Here is a 17968-nt window from a genome sequence, read left to right on the forward strand (position 1 = left end):
TAAAACCAACACAGCTGATAAACTTTTAACAAAACTGACAAAGGTGAAAAAGAGACACAGCCAACCAATAACAGGAACACGGGGTATCACTACAGACATTAAAAGTATAATAGGGGAATACTAGGAGCACCTTTACCCTCATAAATTCAATAACGTCGAAGAAATGTACCAATTCCTTAAACCCCACAAATTACCATAACTCAACCACGATGAAATAGGTAACCTGAAGAGCCATTAATGAAACTGAAATTTTTTATTTTATTGAAGTATAGTTGACTTACAATGTTGTTTTAATTTCTGCTGTACAGCAAAGTGATTCCATTATACATATATACATATATTCTTTTTTTAATATTCTTTTCCATTATGGTTTATCATAGGATATTGAATGTAGTTCCCTGTGCTATACAGTAGGGCCTTGTTTATTCATCCCAAATATATGAGTTTGCATCTGCTAATCCCAAATTCCCAATCCTTCCCTCCCCTTTGGCCATCACAGGTCTGTTCTCTGTGTTTGTGAGTCTGTTTATATTTTGTAGATATGTTCATTTGGGTCATATTTTAGATTTCACATATAAGTGATATCATGATATTTGTCGTTCTCTTTCTGACTGACTTCACTTAGTATGATCATCTCTAGGTCCATCCATGTTGCTGCAAATGGCATTATTTCATTCTTTTTTATGGCTGAGTAATATTCTGTTGTATATATACACACCACATCTTCTTTATCCATTCATCTGTTGATGGACATATAGGTTGTTTCCATGTCTTGGCTATTGTAAATAGTGCTGCTATGAACATAGGGGTGCATATATCTTTTCAAATTATAGTTTTGTCTGGGTATATGCCCAGGAAATTGAATTTTTAATTAAAAAGCTTCTGATGGTTTCAGTGGAGAATTTTACCATACATTTAAAGAATAATTAACACCAGTTTTACACATTCTTTGCCAGAAAATGTAAGAGGAAGGAACACTTCCTAACTCATTATATGATGTCTGTATTATCCTGATAACCAAAATCAGGCAAAGACAGTACCAAACAAACTACAGACTGATATCTCCCATGAACTTAGATGCAAAAATTTTTAACAAAGTACTAACAAATCACACCCAGCAGTATATTAAGATGATTATACACAACAGCCAAGTGGAATTTATTCCAGGTATGCAAGGCTGGTTCAATAATCAAAAACCAATCACTGTAATCCATATCAAAAGTCTAAAGAAGAAAAATCATAAACACGTGAAATTCATTCAACAAAATCCAACACCCGTTTATGATAAACTCTCATCAAAGAATAGAGGGAGAACTTCCTCAAATTGATGAAGAACATCTACAAAAAACCTACAGCTGACATCATAGTTAATAGTGAAAGACTACATGTTTTCACCCTAAAGTTGGGAACAAGGCAAGGATACTTGCTGTCATCACTCTTATTTAACATAGTACTAGAGGTTCTGGTTAGCACAGTAAAGCAAGAGAAGGAAATAAAAGGCATATAGATTGGAAAGGAAGAAAAAAATCTGGCTGTATTTGTAGATGACATGATTGTTTATGTAGAAAATTCCAAGGAATCTACCCTCACAACCCCTAGAACTAATTAGTGAGTTTATCAGTGTCACAGGATACACTATCAACATGTAAGAAACAATTAATTGCATTTCCATTTAGTAACAATGAAACTATTTTATTCAAAATCCTGTAATAAATATTCGTAGCAGCTTTACTTATAATGGCAAACAGCCAGAAACAACCAAAATGTCCTACAGTAGGTGAACGGTTGACCTGTGGTACAGCCACACCATGGACTTCTCATGTACAACATGGATGCACCTCAGAAGCGTGTTGCTCGGTGAAAGAGGCCAGCTACAAAAAGTAGGACACTGTGTGATTCCACTTATATAATATTCTTGAAATAATGTTTTAGAGATGGCAAGCAGATTAATAGCTGCCAGAGATTAAGGGATTGGAAAGGCAGAGGGAGTGGGGTGGCTATAAAAAAAAAAAAGGGTAACATGAGGGAGCTCTGTGGTGATGGAACAATTAATGTGTTTTGATTCTTAGTAGTGGTTACATAAAGCTACACATGTGATAAAATGTCATAGAACTGCTTACATACCTGCACACCTGCATGTGCGTGTGCACACACACACACACACACACACACAAATGAATGCATGTAAAACTGGAAAAGTCTGATAAGCTCTCTGGATTGTACCAATATCAGTTTCCCGGTGTACTTTAGTTATGCAGGGTGTCACTGGGGGAGACTGGGTAAAGGGTACACAGAACCTCCCTGTACATTTCTTTGTAACTTCCTCTGAATCTTTACTTCAAAACAAGCAGTTTTAAAATAAAGCCTCCTAACTCTCCCTAGTTTTGTGCCTGGTCCTCCACCCCATCCCAAAATTAAGTCACCATTGTTTTGTTTCATCATCGTTCTTCCAAAGACTTTTAAAAAATGCATGTACAAGTGTATTGTCTTTTCTAGACAATGGTTTCATGTTATACCTACTGTTCTGTGCCTTGCTTTTCTTTTCACAGAGTAGAGATCGTTCCCTATCAGTCATGGTTTATTTTTTCAAATTCAGAGATAATATTGATACTTCTGCCATCTGCTTTAACCAGTTTTCAGTTAACAGACTTCTGGGTTCAGTCCTTTGCTTTTAGAAACAATGCTCTGGTAAAAGACCATACACATTTGCTATTTTGCAGGTATATGAATATATCTCTAAGATAAATTTCCAGAAATTGTAATTCTGGATTAGAATTTATCTGCACTTGTAATTTTCGGAGATACTGCTAGACTGCCCTGCATCTGATTTGTACCATTTCACACACTTCCCAGCAGTGTATGTCCTCACATTATCCCAGCAGCTACTTTGAGATCTTAGGACTTTCTGACAATATGTTAGGTTAGTAATAGTATCTTTTCATATTTTCAAAAGTGATTTGTATTTCTTTTTCTGTAAACTGTGTTCATATTCTTTTGGCCATTTTTCCTGTTCATTTTCTTTTTGGCCTTTATAGGAGTTGGTTGATTTGTAGGAGTAGTTTATGTAATAAGCTCTGTGTCTTTGATGTGAGGTTCAGTACTTTTTTCCTGTTTATCATTTGCCTTTTGACTTTTCGTATTGTTTTTTGGGGCACGTGGAAACTTTTTATTTTTCTGTAGTCCAACTTATCTTTTGTGACTTCTAGATTTTGTGCCAGTTAGAAAGTTGTTCCCCACACCCAGGTTATAAATTTCATGGTATTTTAGTGCTTTCTGGTACAGCCCTACTGAAATCTGGAGTCACCTCCCAGTGGTGCTGCTGGGCGTAGCCTTAGGCTGTAGACTTTATTTCTGGCCCTGGATCTGATTTCATGGGTCTCCTCGCCTTGTTGGAAATCTGGGTCACTGCTAGAACCAGATCAAGTTCATCTCTCATCCTCCATAAAGTGGTGCTTTACAGGGAAAGGAAGGAAGGGGAGGACATTGGATGATCTTCTGGCTCTTATCCCATCTCTCAGCAACCTTTATTCCAAGAGATAAACTCTAGTAGAAGTGGTTTTTGTCCCCTATGTGCTCTGGGAGTTAGTGGTTGGGTGACAGAACCCCTTTGCCGGTCTCCAGGGAAGGGAAACCAAACTTCAAGGGCCATTTCCTTCCACTGATCATTCGTGCAAATCCTAGTTAAGTTGCTTCTCCACAGGGACAGGCTGCTTGAATCTCTGGAGTCTAAAACTGTCCTTTGTCACAGTGAGGGGGACTTGGGAGTCTTGTCTACTTTCAGCAGCATAGCTCTGGATTTTCTCAGAATGGAGTGCTAGTTAGTGGTGTGTCTCTGCAAAGACTTGCATTTTCTCAATGGGTGTGAAAAACATTTGCTTAGCATAACTTTTCCCCCTTTAGGAATAGCCAAACTAGAAGAAGGACGGCTTACTGGAAGTGTGACCGGAAATGACATCACCGCCCCTCCAAACAAGGAGCTCCCACCAAGCCCAGAGAAGAAAACAAAGGTAGGTGCCAGAATGGTGGGTTGTCTTCTGCTGTACTTTTTTAAAACTATCTTCTGCTTATTATTGCTTGAATCATGCAAATGAAATTTCTTTTTTCTGAGCTATTATGAGTCCTTCCTCAAGTTTGGACATGCTTAGAAAATATTTTATATTCCCATTTTACCATGGTGGCCTAACTCAATCCTTTAAATCTTTGCTTTTGACCGTATTATCTTGAATATCTGTTCTGTAGATGTTGTTTCTGCTTCCCTTAACAACAATAATAAAGGGAATTACAGAATTATTCAGAAATCCATTCTGAAGTCTCTGTTAATGAAAAAGGAGCACAGATTTTTAAGGTGGATCATAGCTCCAGACATTTATTGGTACTTATTGCAAAGTACAAATGCCACATTTTAGTGTGGGCTTAAAACAGGATGTTGATATTGCCTCATAGAGGTGCAGATAATAAATAGCCTAATCACCTGCTGGTGACTTTCTTCACAGAATTATTGCAGGCTTCAAAAGTTAGTTAATTGTTTAAAGTTATTACTGAATTTAAATCTTCAGGTGCCAAACTGCTGGAATTTGTGACACTGTCATTAAGAAACAATTCCCAGTTTTCTTTATCTGCATCCTGATGTCTTTCCACTATTTACTGAGCTCAGAAGAAAGGAGTGCAAATTTTCAGTTGCATCTATCCTCATTGCTTATAATTTTACTTTGAATTGTGCAATTTATACTTTTTTTTTTAATTTGTTTTTATTCTGTCTGTGTGTTTGATGTTGGCCTTTAAAAAAAAACAACAAATCAACTTAAAGCCTTTGGCCACCACTCAACCTGCAAAGACTTCAACATCGAAAGCCAAAACACAGCCCACTTCTCTCCCTAAGCAGCCAGCTCCCACCACCTTTGGTGGGTTGAATAAAAAACCCATGAGCCTTGCTTCAGGCTCAGCACCGGCTGCCCCACCCAAACGCCCAGCTGCTGCCACTGCCAGGCCTTCCACCTTACCTTCAAAAGACGGGAAGCCCAAGGTAAGTAGTCACCTGAGCACCGTGCCAGGGAAAAGTTTTCCCCTCCGAGCGTCAGGTAGTCAGGCAGTCAGGCTCTGTTGCTTCCAGATATGGAAGCAGGCTGGTGGACGGGGAAAGGAAAGGGCAAAGGGGGAAGGGTAACTCAGATCATTTTGGGAGCTCTTGATGCAGCCATGAAATTCGATGGCCTGTTTTCCTTTGTGCCTTTTCTGCCCTGGCTGGAGGCACTCTTGCCTCTGCTCTGGCTCCTCCTTTCTCCCAGCTCCTCCTCACTCTTTGTCTATTTACATACTGGTTAACCACTTTCCCCAGTCCACATGCCAATCATATACTCATTTTTGGTGTAATTCCGCCCTCAAATTCCCAGTCAAATTCAATTCTTTGTCTTTCTTCTTAATCATCCTGCAGAAGTGAATTTCCTCCATTAGTTGATTAGTGATTAGCTCTTCCAGCTTATCTTCCAGCAGATTCCAGCATCAGGTGGTAACTTACTTTGCTTTTGGTATTAGGCTACCTCTCACCAGGCTCCTTCTGCAGTTTTTCAGTTTTCCGGGTCACCCACACATTATTGCTTAGAAACTGGTCAGTTTGGAACAGCAGTAGCTTCACAGGATTGTTCTTGGAGGAGAGGGTGGGTAGAATCTGTGACTGCCTTTTCTAACATCTTGTTTTCTTTGAGGAGGGTCTTTAGGTGAGCCTGATATTACTCTTTAAAATCATGATGAGGAATAGTTTACCATGTTAAAATGTCAGTGTTTTCATTTAATCTTGTAAAGAAAACTGGTGGAACCTAGGAATTGTAGGCTAGGTTGAAACCCTGGCCAAGAAACTGAGAAATCCTAATATAGACTAGGAATTATAAAATCTCATGAAGCTTTCTGATCCTCATTTACCCAGTTGACACTGCTTTTCTTGATGTTTAGAAAACAATTTATTTGAATAAGAGGGCGGAGGGAAGGTGGCTGGAGCCGTGACAGCAGCTCCTCCCTGACACTTTCTTAGCAGCAAATCCTGGGGGAGACAGAGGAGGCCATGGGAAGGAGGGGGTGCTGTCTAGTGAAGTTCACTCTGTAATAATAACAAAAATGAAGCATACTGTAGTGGTTTCTTTATAGACATTAACTCTTTTAATTCTCTCTCTCAACAACCCATAATGTGGATCTTAATATCCTCATTTCAGAGCTCAGTTAAATAACCTTTCTGTAGTTCAGTGCTAATAAGCGGCAGAGCCCGTATTTGAACTTGGGTCTAACTCCAACGCTGGTGCGCAGGGCCTCTATCAACACTCTTGTTTCCTGTCTTTTTGCCATGCAGCTTTTAGACAGCATCTTGAGATACTGCTGACCTGAAGAGGTGATGTGCCTCATAATGATTACTGTTGTTTATCTTTTAGATAAGAAACAGATGGAAACATTTTGAGAGATGGATAAAAACTAAAGCCTAATGAAATTTGTTTTTTTCCTTATTTGGTAGAAAGATTTATAGGAGCAAACAAAGGGGAAAAAACTATTCAGAAAAAACAAGATCTGTGATTCTGGCAGAGGAGAAAATATAATTGAGAAAACAGGAGAGTGACTCCAACTCTGAGAGCAGGCTGGTTCTGCAGCCTGCTGAGGCCAAAAGCCTGACGTCTAAAGAACATCACGTCCTTTAGAGATTTCTATCTCAAGCAACTTTTTTCTAACTTATTTTATTATTATTACTCTTACTAGCAAAATATAAGACCCCACCCGATTATTCTGACTCACAGTATTGAAAATTTGAAGGAGACCCCAGAGAGCATCTGGTTTAATCTTTACATTTTAGAGCAAACAGAGCAGGAGTCCCTCTGCACAGACTCCCATGTCATGCTCGAGACAGAGCTGGTAGCTGGACCTTCCCCTGGTTCCAACCTTAGGGTTCTTTACACCATGCTTGGGCCCTTCATTTGTAGGAATGGTCATTACCCTGCATTTGCAGGGTTAGATTTTATTTAAATGGCTGCCAGCCCTTAATTTCTGAGATCCTCCTTAGCTGATTTTCCATTTAAGCAATATCCTGCTTGTCTCCACCAACATATTACCCTCTGTGTGGCCATTTCTCTTGGAGTACAAGAGCTGGATCCCCTTTGTCTGTGGTTTGGCTTACTGTCTTGAGTAACATGGTATATTTGCTTATCAAAACAGTCTGTTCATTGCCTATTCCTGTAGAAACCAGGCTGTATTGATTCCTTCCCTTCCTTGATAGTGACTGCATGCCCAGCCTCCATGGAAGAGGAGCTAGAGTGACCCAGATGACCTGTGTCTGCACTTGAGAGGCTTTTCCCTTTTGCTTTCAGTCAGAGCTGTGGCATCGGCCTGCTCATTCCCTCTGTTGGTCAGGCCTGCACCCTCCACTGCCCCTTCTCATTGTCCCTGTGCTCTTACAGAATCCTCATCCTCCCGTCCCTAACGTCACTTATTATCAAAGCTGGTCCGTAGCGATCCTTTGTTCCAGCCTCCTTTGTCCAGATGAGGAAATAAAGCCCAGAGAGGCTCAGTGATTTGCCCAAGATCACACTGTGAGTTGGGGGCCTGCCTGGGGCTGGAGCTTAGACCTGACTGATTTGGCCAATGCAGTTTCCAGCTGCAGCTGCATCCTGTTCAGAATTCACTGGGTGCATCTTAGCCAAAAGAATGGCTGAATTTGGGCTTCCTTGGTGGCGCAGTGGTTGAGAATCCGCCTGCCAATGCAGGGGACACGGGTTCGAACCCTGGTCTGGGAGGATCCCACGTGTCGCGGAGCGACTGGGCCCGTGAGCCACAACCACTGAGCCTGCGCGTCTGGAGCCTGTGCTCCGCAACAAGAGAGGCCGCGGCAGTGAGAGGCCTGCGCACCGCGATGAAGAGTGGCCCCCGCTCTCTGCAACTGGAGAAAGCCCTCGCACAGAAACGAAGACCCAACACAGCCATAAATAAAAAAAAATAATAATAATAATAATTAAACTCTCTCCTCAAAAAAAAAAAAGAATGGCTGAATTTGACTGAACATTTTAAATTTTTTGTTTTGTTTATGTATTTGTCTGATCTCTGGTCAAATATTAATACCTTAAATACATAAGTATTTAATGCAGTGGATCCTGAGGCAGACGTAGTTTGTGGTGTGGTATATTTTCAGGGCTGTTCATTCTCACTGGTTCAGGTTGGATTGAGGTGGTTTGACTCCCTGTTTCCTGATCCCCGATTACATGGCACCCTACGTGGCCATTTCCCATGTTGTGTGGACTTTGATCGTATAGCCACATACATTTCCTATCAGTGGGTGCCAAACCCACAGTACCCCTGCTTTCTGGCATAAGCGTATATGGAACCATCCTTTGGCATGAATTCCTCGGCCTATTGCTGACCTGCAGCTCTTATTCCCACTTTCCTATTAGCAGCCTGTTGCAGAGGCAAAGATTCCTGAGAAGCGGGCCTCACCATCCAAGCCAGCCTCACCATCCAAGCTGGCTTCTGCCCTGGCCGGTAGGCCTGGCTCCAAGAGCACCCAGACTGTTCCAAAAGCCACAGCAGCTGCCACTCTTGCCTCAGCTGGGCCAAGCAGTAGGAGCCCCTCTACACCCCTACCCAAGAGGCCCACTGGTGAGTACTGCGCTTCCCTCCCATGGGAACCAGTGGGGAGGAGGGTGGGGCCTTGGCTTTTTGCCCCAGCCATAGCGCCAGCCAGCATCACAGACAGCTGTGCAGACCTGCTTGTGCACCAGCCCTTAATGAGGTCCATTGAAAAGTGGTAGTCTCGATCCCCATGTGAGGTTAGTAGATATGTGCATCCAGAAAAATCCTGAGTGAAGGGGATTCTCATGAATTCCAAGGTAGAATTTACTATTCCTTTCTTAGTAACTCCACAGCACCCAGCACGTTGTGTTCATGGACTTTGATGATAAGAAATAGGCCATTCAAAGAAAGGCCACGTAGAAGGAAGGCATTGTCAAGACTGTAGAAAAGAGTAAGACACAGTGCTTGGCCTTGGACGCTCCATCAGGGCGTGGTCTTTACTTGGCTGTCTGATTTACTAGTTTGTTCTCAGATACTAGCACAGCCCCTGGCTCAAACAGGTTAGTAATTGTTGAATGAATGCATGAATCTCAGTTTTGGATGAGCCATTCAGTAGGTTATTTTGTTAAACGTGATGTTAAAAAGTATACGTTTGTGCAGCAGTCAAGACTGAGGGGAAACCTGCAGACATCAAGAAGATGGCTACGAAGTCTGCACCAGGTAAGACCCCATCCCCCGCTTCATGGATCCCAGATTTAAACCCCCACCTCTTCCATGGCTTTAAGGCTCCCTTTGCTTTCTCCCCTGCACACCTGTTATCTCTCACTCCCACCTTTGCAGCTGACGTGAGTCGCCCAAAGAGCACCTCCACCAGTTCCGTGAAGAAAAGCGCCGCCGTCCCTGGGGCGGCACCCCTAGCAGGGGTGACTCCCAGCCGCGTGAAGCCCACAGCCACGCCTCCCCGGCCCTCTGGGACTCCTTCCGTGGACAAGAAGCTCACGTCAGCCAAGCCCAGCTCCTCTGCCCCAAGGCTGGGCCGCGTGGCTACCAATGCTTCTGCCCCTGATCTGAAGAATGTCCGTTCCAAGGTTGGCTCCACGGAAAACATCAAGCATCAGCCTGGAGGAGGCCGGGTGAGTCCAGGGAGCTTGGGGTCCTCGGCATGCTGGCCCCTGCTTCTTCCCCTGCCACATCTAAGCACCGTTCCCAGGCATGTCCTTGCATCGGCCCAAGGGGCCCACCATGCAGGGAGCAGTCAGGACGTTGGATTCAGTGTCAGGGAATTTCATCCTGGGCTCCGCCTCCCAGCAGCAGCAAGCAGGTGGCTCTGAGCTTTCTCTTTTCCTCACCTGTTCTGCATTTTGGGGTTTAGGCTTACATTTTTGGAGGCAAAAGGGTTCTGCTTTACAAGTCAAACAGAGGAGGACTCTGAGCCTTGAACAGGTGAGAGACACTGGGCGGGAACCTGGTTGGTTCTGTTTCTTACCCCTGCACTGTGAACAGCAGGATAGGCAAAAGATGGACCGCCTCTTTGTTCCTGAAGCTGTGTCTTGGGTGGAGAGTCTGTCTGAACGAGGACTAGTGTCCTCTTGTGACCAGGGTGACTTGCTGCGAGCCCCTGGCTTTCCTAAACAAAGGACCATGATAGAGTGTTGAGATGGAGAAGCATGGCTGGCCACAGCGCTTCACTTTAAGGACTTTCTGGGTGCATCCACCTCAGAATTATTTGTTAACTATTAGCAACCACGGGGATTTTATGTGTGAAAAGGTGGTGGCAAAAGTCCAAGTTCAAAGTCCCAGGAGCAGCAACCTTCTCACCTCCTGCCTCATTCTCTAGCACTTAAACCACCACCACTGGCGTGCGCCTCCCCCTCGCCCACCCGCCACTCATGATAGGATACTTAAGTTGCTTCAATCCAGAGCTGCTAAAAAATTGAAGAGGGTCCAAAATGAAGCAGAATCCTGGTGCTGATGGAAAACTGGGATAAGGGCCCAAGAGTTGCTTTTGACAAGAGATTATGGCTCTAACATTCCCAGCCAGGCATCTGGGGCTGTGGTGCTGATGGCCTGCCCGTTCCCCACCCCTGCCCGTGCTCTTCTTATGTTTTCATGGTGCAAAAGTGGCAGGAGGTCTTGGTGGAGAGTTGAGTAACTCAGTCTGGTGATGAAAGTATTTTCTGTTCCAACGTACCCGAGGGTGTGACACTTCCCATCATCAGTAGTGGCTCCCTGTGACCATGGCAGCTTGCTTGGGGCATATCAGAACATGGGGCATGGGGGTGGGACATTGTGATTTGAAAACCCCAGTACACACTCAGAAGAGAATCGCTTATTTAGCCTCCTTCTTGCCTCTTCTTCACGAATGGTGTCTTGATCTCTTCCTCGTGTCTCAAGTCTGGTCTGTAGCCCCTCTCCCTCCAGCTTGGTCTGCCCTGGCAAATCGGTGGTTTTTTTCTAGGAGCAAGGGTGACCTGCTTCTGCATGGTGGCCTGGCCTGGATGCGAGTCCCCTTCAGCCTTCTTCCCTTCTTAGTATCTGGGCTCTTGTCCTCTTGGTTTGAAATTTGCCCTCCCTTTATCTCCATCCAGGCCAAAGTAGAGAAAAAAACAGAGGCAGCTGCTCCAGCTCGAAAGCCTGAACCTAACGCAGTCACTAAAGCAGCCGGCCCAATTGGCAGTGCACAGAAACCGCCTGCTGGGAAAGTGAGTTTTATTTAGACTTTTACCTCTTGAAGGTAAAAGATGGTCAACTGTTTCTTCCAGCCTCAGTCACTTTCCCTTCTATTGCACTTTTTTCCTGTCCTTAACTAGTTTCTACTTCTCCCCGTGTTCCTTCCTCTGTGTTTGATGACTCAGGCATCAGAAAATATTCTCTATTAACCTGAAAGTTAACAGAGGTAGGAGCCCACTAGCCCTTTAGGGAATATTTATTTAGCTGGATAAAATGGATCCAAACACTTTCAGTCACTTCCTTCACTCTGACCTTGATCTGAAACACACCCATTATGTACACAAACACAGAGTACCCAGCTTCTTCCTCAGTAAGACATGGCACTGGTAACCTTCCAGCAATAGGAACCCTGCAGCCCCTGTGCTTCAAGTTCAGCTGAAGGCCCCTCTCAACACCTCTGGGTGTGGAGATAGCTTCATTTGTCCTGGTTCTCCAAGGACCTCTGTACTGAAAGTTAGGATGCTGATTCCCAGCGAAAACCCACTCAGCATAGGGATTGCACTGTCACCTGGATGCAGCGGGGAAATGCTAGGTTCTTTCCCCTTGTCTCCACACCCTGGAGCCAGGGCCCTCCTCTTGCCCTGGGAACCTTCTGTCCTTATCTGTGGCAGGTAGGTGGCCAGGGCAAGGACTTTGTATGGTTGGCAGGTGGGGAAGGCTGCGCCATGGTTCTTGGGAGCTTCTAGAGGTCCTGTAGGTCTCTGGTTCATTAGGAAAGTGGTTTGCTCACCAGTTACTCATCACTGATGTTGTAAAGAAGGCAAGAAACAGTTGGAGTTTCTCAGGGTAGATTTCTCTACTCTGGGGAGAACTCTTCAGTTTGGGGGCTACATCATTTGTGAGGTGCTCTAAGAAAAGGAAGGAAGGATGCTGGCAACTATTCCTTCTTGAGAAGGCTCAAAAAGAATTCTTTGTCCCAGATCTTGGATCCTGAGCCTTTGTGTTGCTCCGTTCCAGGGGGAGCCGTTTATATACAACACACTGTGCAGGTGCCCCCCCAGATTGTGCCTCACTGCAGCCCTGCCCAGAGCCTAGTCTCTTTACACATGAAACAGGGCACAGGATTGGACATCTGGAGGATTGTGGAAGGGGTTTTACCCTGGAATCAAAAAGAAGACTAGACTTAAACCTCAATTGCACTGTGCTTTCTTGAGTCCTGAGACAAGTGGGCTCTGTGTGGAAGTGTGGCTTCGGCCTGTGCCCCCTGGTGCCCAGGGTTCTGCATAGCAGGTCCAGCGGCCTCTGGTCCCTTCCTTCCCATCAGCGTCAGATCTGGGCCGTGAGCCAGCGGCCCCGGGCTTCTCCACGCAGCCTTTTCTTCCTAGAGCAGGTCTGGCTGCAGCGATTCCAGGCCCCAGATTTAAGGGAAGTGCCATCCTTGGGTGAGGATGTGTCCGGATGAGCAGGACCCTTGCAGAGAGGAGCGTCGGGGAGAGAGCAGGCGGGGGTGGGCCGTGGCCGAGTGGACATTGGGGCCACTGCTGTCTGCACCCTGTGAACTGCAGCCGGCCCCCAGGAGCAGTGAGGATGACCATGTAGCGCTCTGGCGACATCTTCTGTCCTTGTGTTGTTTGTTCGTGTTTTCCCTCCCTTTCCTGCTCCTTCCAGTTCCTTGGCCTGTGCTTTTCCACAGCTGTTCTGCTGAAGGTGGGGTTTTAACAGCACTCCCTGCCGCTCATCGTGGTCACGTGTGGACTCACTGCCTGCCCCGTGTCGGTTCTAACCAGCCCTCTCCCTTTGTGTTGTTTTTTCTGTTCTCTAACACTCCAGGTCCAGATAGTCTCCAAAAAAGTGAGCTACAGCCATATTCAGTCCAAGTGTGGTTCCAAGGACAATATTAAGCATGTCCCTGGAGGTGGTAATGTAAGTATGCGCTCGGGGCCGCTGGCGTCTGAGGCACCCTGGAGAGAGGGCCGCCCCGCGCTGGTGGGCGAGCGGAGTCGGGGGGACCCCGATGCTCAAATGTGTTCAGACTGAGTGTTTCTGGTGAGCCCTAAACGACAGCTGGGTGACACCCACTTAGCATCTTTTGCCCCTGTGGGTGGGAGGCCTTAGGGGTTCAGAGACCTGGTCTGAGGGACGTAGTCTGTCTCGAGTCCGCTCTTGGGGATGCAGTGGTCCTGACCTGGAGACAGATGTCCGGACTTCTCCAGAGCCCATCCTCGAGCCCTTGCTGTTGTAGAGCAGGGCGTTTGTGTTCCACATGCGCCCCCGCCTCCTGTGCCCTCACTTCATCTCTGTGACTCTGCTCTTTCTCCTCTGCTCTCCCTGCTTCCTTCCCCCGCTTTTCCTTCTGCTCTCCTTCCCCCACTGTTTCCCTTTTCCAACCCCTTCCTCCTCCTATTTCCTTTTCTTTTTGGCTCTTTCCCTCTCCCATCCAGACATCCTGTTTATCATGCTGCTACTCTGTGCCACCCTTTAGATCTGTGTTGGGGACACAGGTGACTGGAGCTCATAGGGAGGTCCTGGTCTAGGGAGAGACCGGGTAGATCACCATTGTCATCTGGCATGTGGAGAACACACTTGCATTTTCCACGTCCCTGTGACAGAGCCCTGCCCTCACCGCCTCTCCCCTCGCTTCTCTCCCACCCCAAGAGGGAGAGAGCTGCCCTGTCCTGGTCTCCCTTGGGTTCATTCAATTCCTTCTCCTCTCTTTCCTGACCTGGATTAAGTCCCGCTCTGCTTACCTTCTTCATTTTTAGGCTCTGTCCCCCTGCCCCCTCGGTGGTCATGTCATCCTGCCCATGGCTTACAGAGGGCTCGACCCTGCAGTTCTGCTGTGAGGGTGCAAACATAGAACACCTCTTTCTTCCCCCCGCACAACTCCCCTACTGCACGTCCTTCCTGGTCATCTCCCCACCACTGGCTCTTCCTGGCGTGGGTAGAAACTGCATCCTTGGCACTTGGGTGGCCGGTTCTTGGCCATCTTGGAAGTTGGCCAGAGATCAGCCATCCCAGTGTGGGAAGGCAGAGGTGGGTGAAGCTTTTAAAGGCAGTGTCTGGTTAAGGTGAGAAAGATCCAACCCGTGAAGGGCGCAGGTAGGCACCGGCCCTAGCTTTTCCTCTCAGGCTTTGGCCTAGATGCAAACAGAAGGTGAACAGGGATTCTGAGGGAATTGGGTTTGTGTGTGTGTGTGTGTGTGTGTGTGTGTGTCACAGAAATGCATTTATATATGTTGTGTGGTGTATGTCAGAGCTCTGAAAATAAGTCCTCGTTTATCTGTCACCTAGTATGGTCTTCCCACACTGCCTACACATGACTTCAAACAAGATTTTTTTGGCGAGGGAATGTACTTTTTAAAAGAGTTTTCATTTTAGGAGGTTTCCTTAAACATCAGAGCATTAGGAAAATGCCTGTGACAGTGTTTCCAGGTGGGAAGATGAGGGTAAACAGCCTGGACTAAGGCGCTGTCGTGGCTTCCATCAGCCCCTCCATAAAGCCACCATAAATATACCTGCATGTAAGAAGGGTGGCTGCCAGCTGTACGCGTCTAACCCCATTCCCCCACAGGGCCCGCCTTCCCCCCAGAGAGAAACTCTGGGGTTACCACAGGGATTAGTGGCTTGGAACAGGATCCTGGTCAGTACTCCCCACATGTCCCCACGTACACATAAACATGCCTCTTGTTGAGAACTGAGAGGCCGTCGGGGGAGAACATAGCAGCTACTTCTGTGGCTGATCCCAGTTTAAATGTTGCAGCAGTTTTAGTTCCATTTCACCCTTGCAAGGAGGGGTGTGCATGCTAATGGGTTCTGAGACCTGTTCGCAGTGTCACTTCAGTAGCAGTATTGACACCTGCAGTGGCCTGCAGGCCAGGGGCAGATCACGTGAGCACACGGCTGGAGCGAGGTGCAGGAATGCCGGGTTGGTGGTGAACAGGCTGGTGCTGGCTGCCGGGCGTCACTGCGGGTGACTTTGGGCCCAGCACGAGAAACACACTTCCTAGGCCAGAGCAGCAGCACGTGGCTCCCTGAAGCCGAAGCCATCAGTGGAGGCCAGTGGCTAGGGGAGCAGGTGGGGGGATCTTTTGGAAGCAGATTGTGGCTCCTCTATGTACCAGCCTGGGAAGGCAGAGCCTTGTCTCAGAGGCTTTGTTAACTCAGTGAGATGCAATTAAGCTTTTTAAAACTTTTTTATAGATATAAAAATTTATTTATTTATTTATTTATTTTTGGCTGCGTTGGGTCTTCGTTGCTGTGTGCGGGCTTTCTCTAGTTGCGGCGAGCGGGGGCTACTCTTCGTTGTGGTGCGTGGGCTCTAGGCCACGCAGGCTTCAGTAGTTGTGGCACGCGGGCTTCAGTAGTTGTGGCTCGCGGGCTCTAGAGCACAGGCTCAGTAGTTGTGGTGCACGGGCTTACTTGCTCCGCAGCATGTGGGATCTTCTGGCCCAGGGCTTGAACCCGTGTCCCCTGCATTGACAGGCAGATTCTTAACCACTGCGCCACGAGGGAAGTCCCTAAAACTTTTAATTATAGAAATTTTCAAACATATAGAAAAGTAGAAGAAATGGTAACGTTAACTGGATGTACTTTTTTACCCAGCTTCATTTATTATCTTTGTGGCCAGTCTTATCTATAAATGCCCACCCCAGTTATTTTGAAGCCAGTTCTAGTTATATCTTTCATCTGCAAATATTCCAGTATGTAACTTTAAAAGATAAGAACTCTAATATACATATGTATATAATATAAAATCCCATAGCATGTTAAACAGGTTTGCTTAATCAGGAAACAAGGTCCGTAAGTTGTGATTGGTTGATTTGCATCTTATAATCTTAGGTTTCTCTTACTCTACAAGTTCCCTGTTCATTTTTTCTTTTTTCACGGTAATATTTTTCAAGAGTAAACTGAGTGGTTTGTCCTAGAATTTGGATTCTGCTGAGGATGTCCCCATGGTTTCACTTAACATATTCATTAGTTCCAGTTTTCTTTAGATTGATTCAGACTCGATTTTTTTCCCCACATTTTTGCAAGACGTTCATAGGCAGTGGTGGTGTTTCTGTCAGGAAACGTAATGTCTCACCCTTCTCGTCGTCTCGCTCCTCGTGATGCTGGCGGCTGTTGATGCCCAAAACCATGAGTTCAGTGAAGGTGCACTGTGGTGAGACTCTAATTCTCCTGTCCCTTCTTCATTTATTGGCTGGAATACACCTATACAGCGAAACTTCCCCTCATCAGCTATTCTTTTTTTGGGGACTAGGTTCAGCTGTGGCTCACTGTCAACAGATGTGTGGGCTCCACAGCCTGGCAAGAGCCCAGCCGTGGCGAGTGACCTCTGTTGACTCCTCACAGGTCATCTCAGGCATGGCGCAAGATGAGCCTGTCACCTTTGCCGAGGCCACGTGGTGGCTTTAGCAGCTGCCAGATCTGTGGCTGGGAAAAGTGCATTTCCCCATGCTCCTGTTTAGGGAGAATTGCAGCCTTGTTGGAAAGATGAGCCAGAGTAGAGGCTGCTGTTTTGATGGTAGTAGGTGCGCTATAGATGATGATTGAGCACATGAAGCGATTAGCGTAGAGCTGATGCTGAGGTCCTTTCAAGAGATGGTATGAAGAAGAGATGGAGTGAGGTTAGAGCCAGGGAAGGCTTTGGAGAAGGCGGCCTCTGAGCTCAGGTTTGGAGACTATAAAGAGAGCATGGGTTTGGACCTGGCAATATACACTCTCTCTCTGAGGCAGTCATTTTTTTGTGTGTTTTTCTCCTCAGGTTCAGATTCAGAACAAGAAGGTGGACATCTCTAAGGTCTCCTCCAAGTGTGGGTCCAAGGCTAACATTAAGCACAAGCCTGGTGAGTGGTGCCTCCCTTGTCCCAGGTTTCACCCCTATGTCTCTGTCCTTCCATGAAGATTCCTGGAGCCACACACCCAGGGCACAGCAGTAGAAACAACGTAGTCCTCAGTCCCTGTCAGGGAGGGGGGATTCTGGGCACTAACCTTTTAGTTGGAGGAGGAACAGTGTGTAAGGGCTGCCATTTGCACCAGCAGCGTCTTGAGGACCTGCCGTGTTCACGGCACTGTTGACCTAGGCCTAGGGGAAAGGTGCGCTATGGGCTAAGAACCCTTCTTGGCCTCCCAGGCAAGCGTTCAGGAGCTGGTGCTGAAGGAGCTCTGGAGAGTGGTGGCCGGGCCTTGCCTGTCAGACTCAGGAGCAAAGGGTATACCCGAGCAGTGAAGCATCCACCAGCAGCTCCAGCAGGAGATAGGGAGCCATTCAATAATGCCACCTCGGCCTGCCCATGTGGATCTTGCCATTACAGCAATGCAGACTCTCCTGCCAGCAGCACAGGTGGCCTGGCGCCCCCGCGGAGGCCTCTGAGCTGCTGGCAATGTTGTCTGAGCAGGGCCTGCGTTCTTGCCTCGGCTGTACCCTAAGAGCCTCGTGTGTCCTGGACCCTGGGTCGGCAGCAGATTTGGGGCAGGGCCGTATCTGTAGTGGCAGGCACACTGGCTGACAGGTCTGGTGTCTCAGAGATCAGTCGCCACGGGCCAGTTAAGGTGAAGGCAAAGAAAACTCCCTTCCCTCTCAGCAAAAAGTGTCATCCATTTTAGAAGGTGTTCTGTTTAAAAGGATCAAAACACTTTGGCCCTTAACTAACCTTCATTTTTCCTTCTATCTGGAAAATCCACTCTTGTGAGATAACCTCCTTCCCTAGTGACACTGAGTGACTTGAGGTCCAGTTTTTGCAAGGGGCCAGAAATCCAGTGG

General features: G+C 46.6%; 1 protein-coding gene across 1 annotated transcript in view; it reads left to right on the forward strand.

Annotated features, from left to right (window-relative positions):
- MAP4 (microtubule associated protein 4) overlaps positions 1 to 17968 on the forward strand; it is a 109174-nt gene that overhangs the window by 85988 nt on the left and 5218 nt on the right. Inside the window, 8 exon segments of the mRNA XM_082347326.1 lie at positions 3901 to 4007; positions 4808 to 5023; positions 8421 to 8622; positions 9196 to 9255; positions 9376 to 9668; positions 11124 to 11237; positions 13036 to 13128; positions 16970 to 17051. Of these exon segments, the coding sequence (XP_082203452.1) occupies positions 3901 to 4007; positions 4808 to 5023; positions 8421 to 8622; positions 9196 to 9255; positions 9376 to 9668; positions 11124 to 11237; positions 13036 to 13128; positions 16970 to 17051 (1167 nt within the window).

This window comes from Balaenoptera borealis (genome assembly GCF_965194805.1).
Source record: "Balaenoptera borealis genome assembly, chromosome: 12".
Lineage (NCBI taxonomy): Eukaryota > Metazoa > Chordata > Mammalia > Artiodactyla > Balaenopteridae > Balaenoptera > Balaenoptera borealis.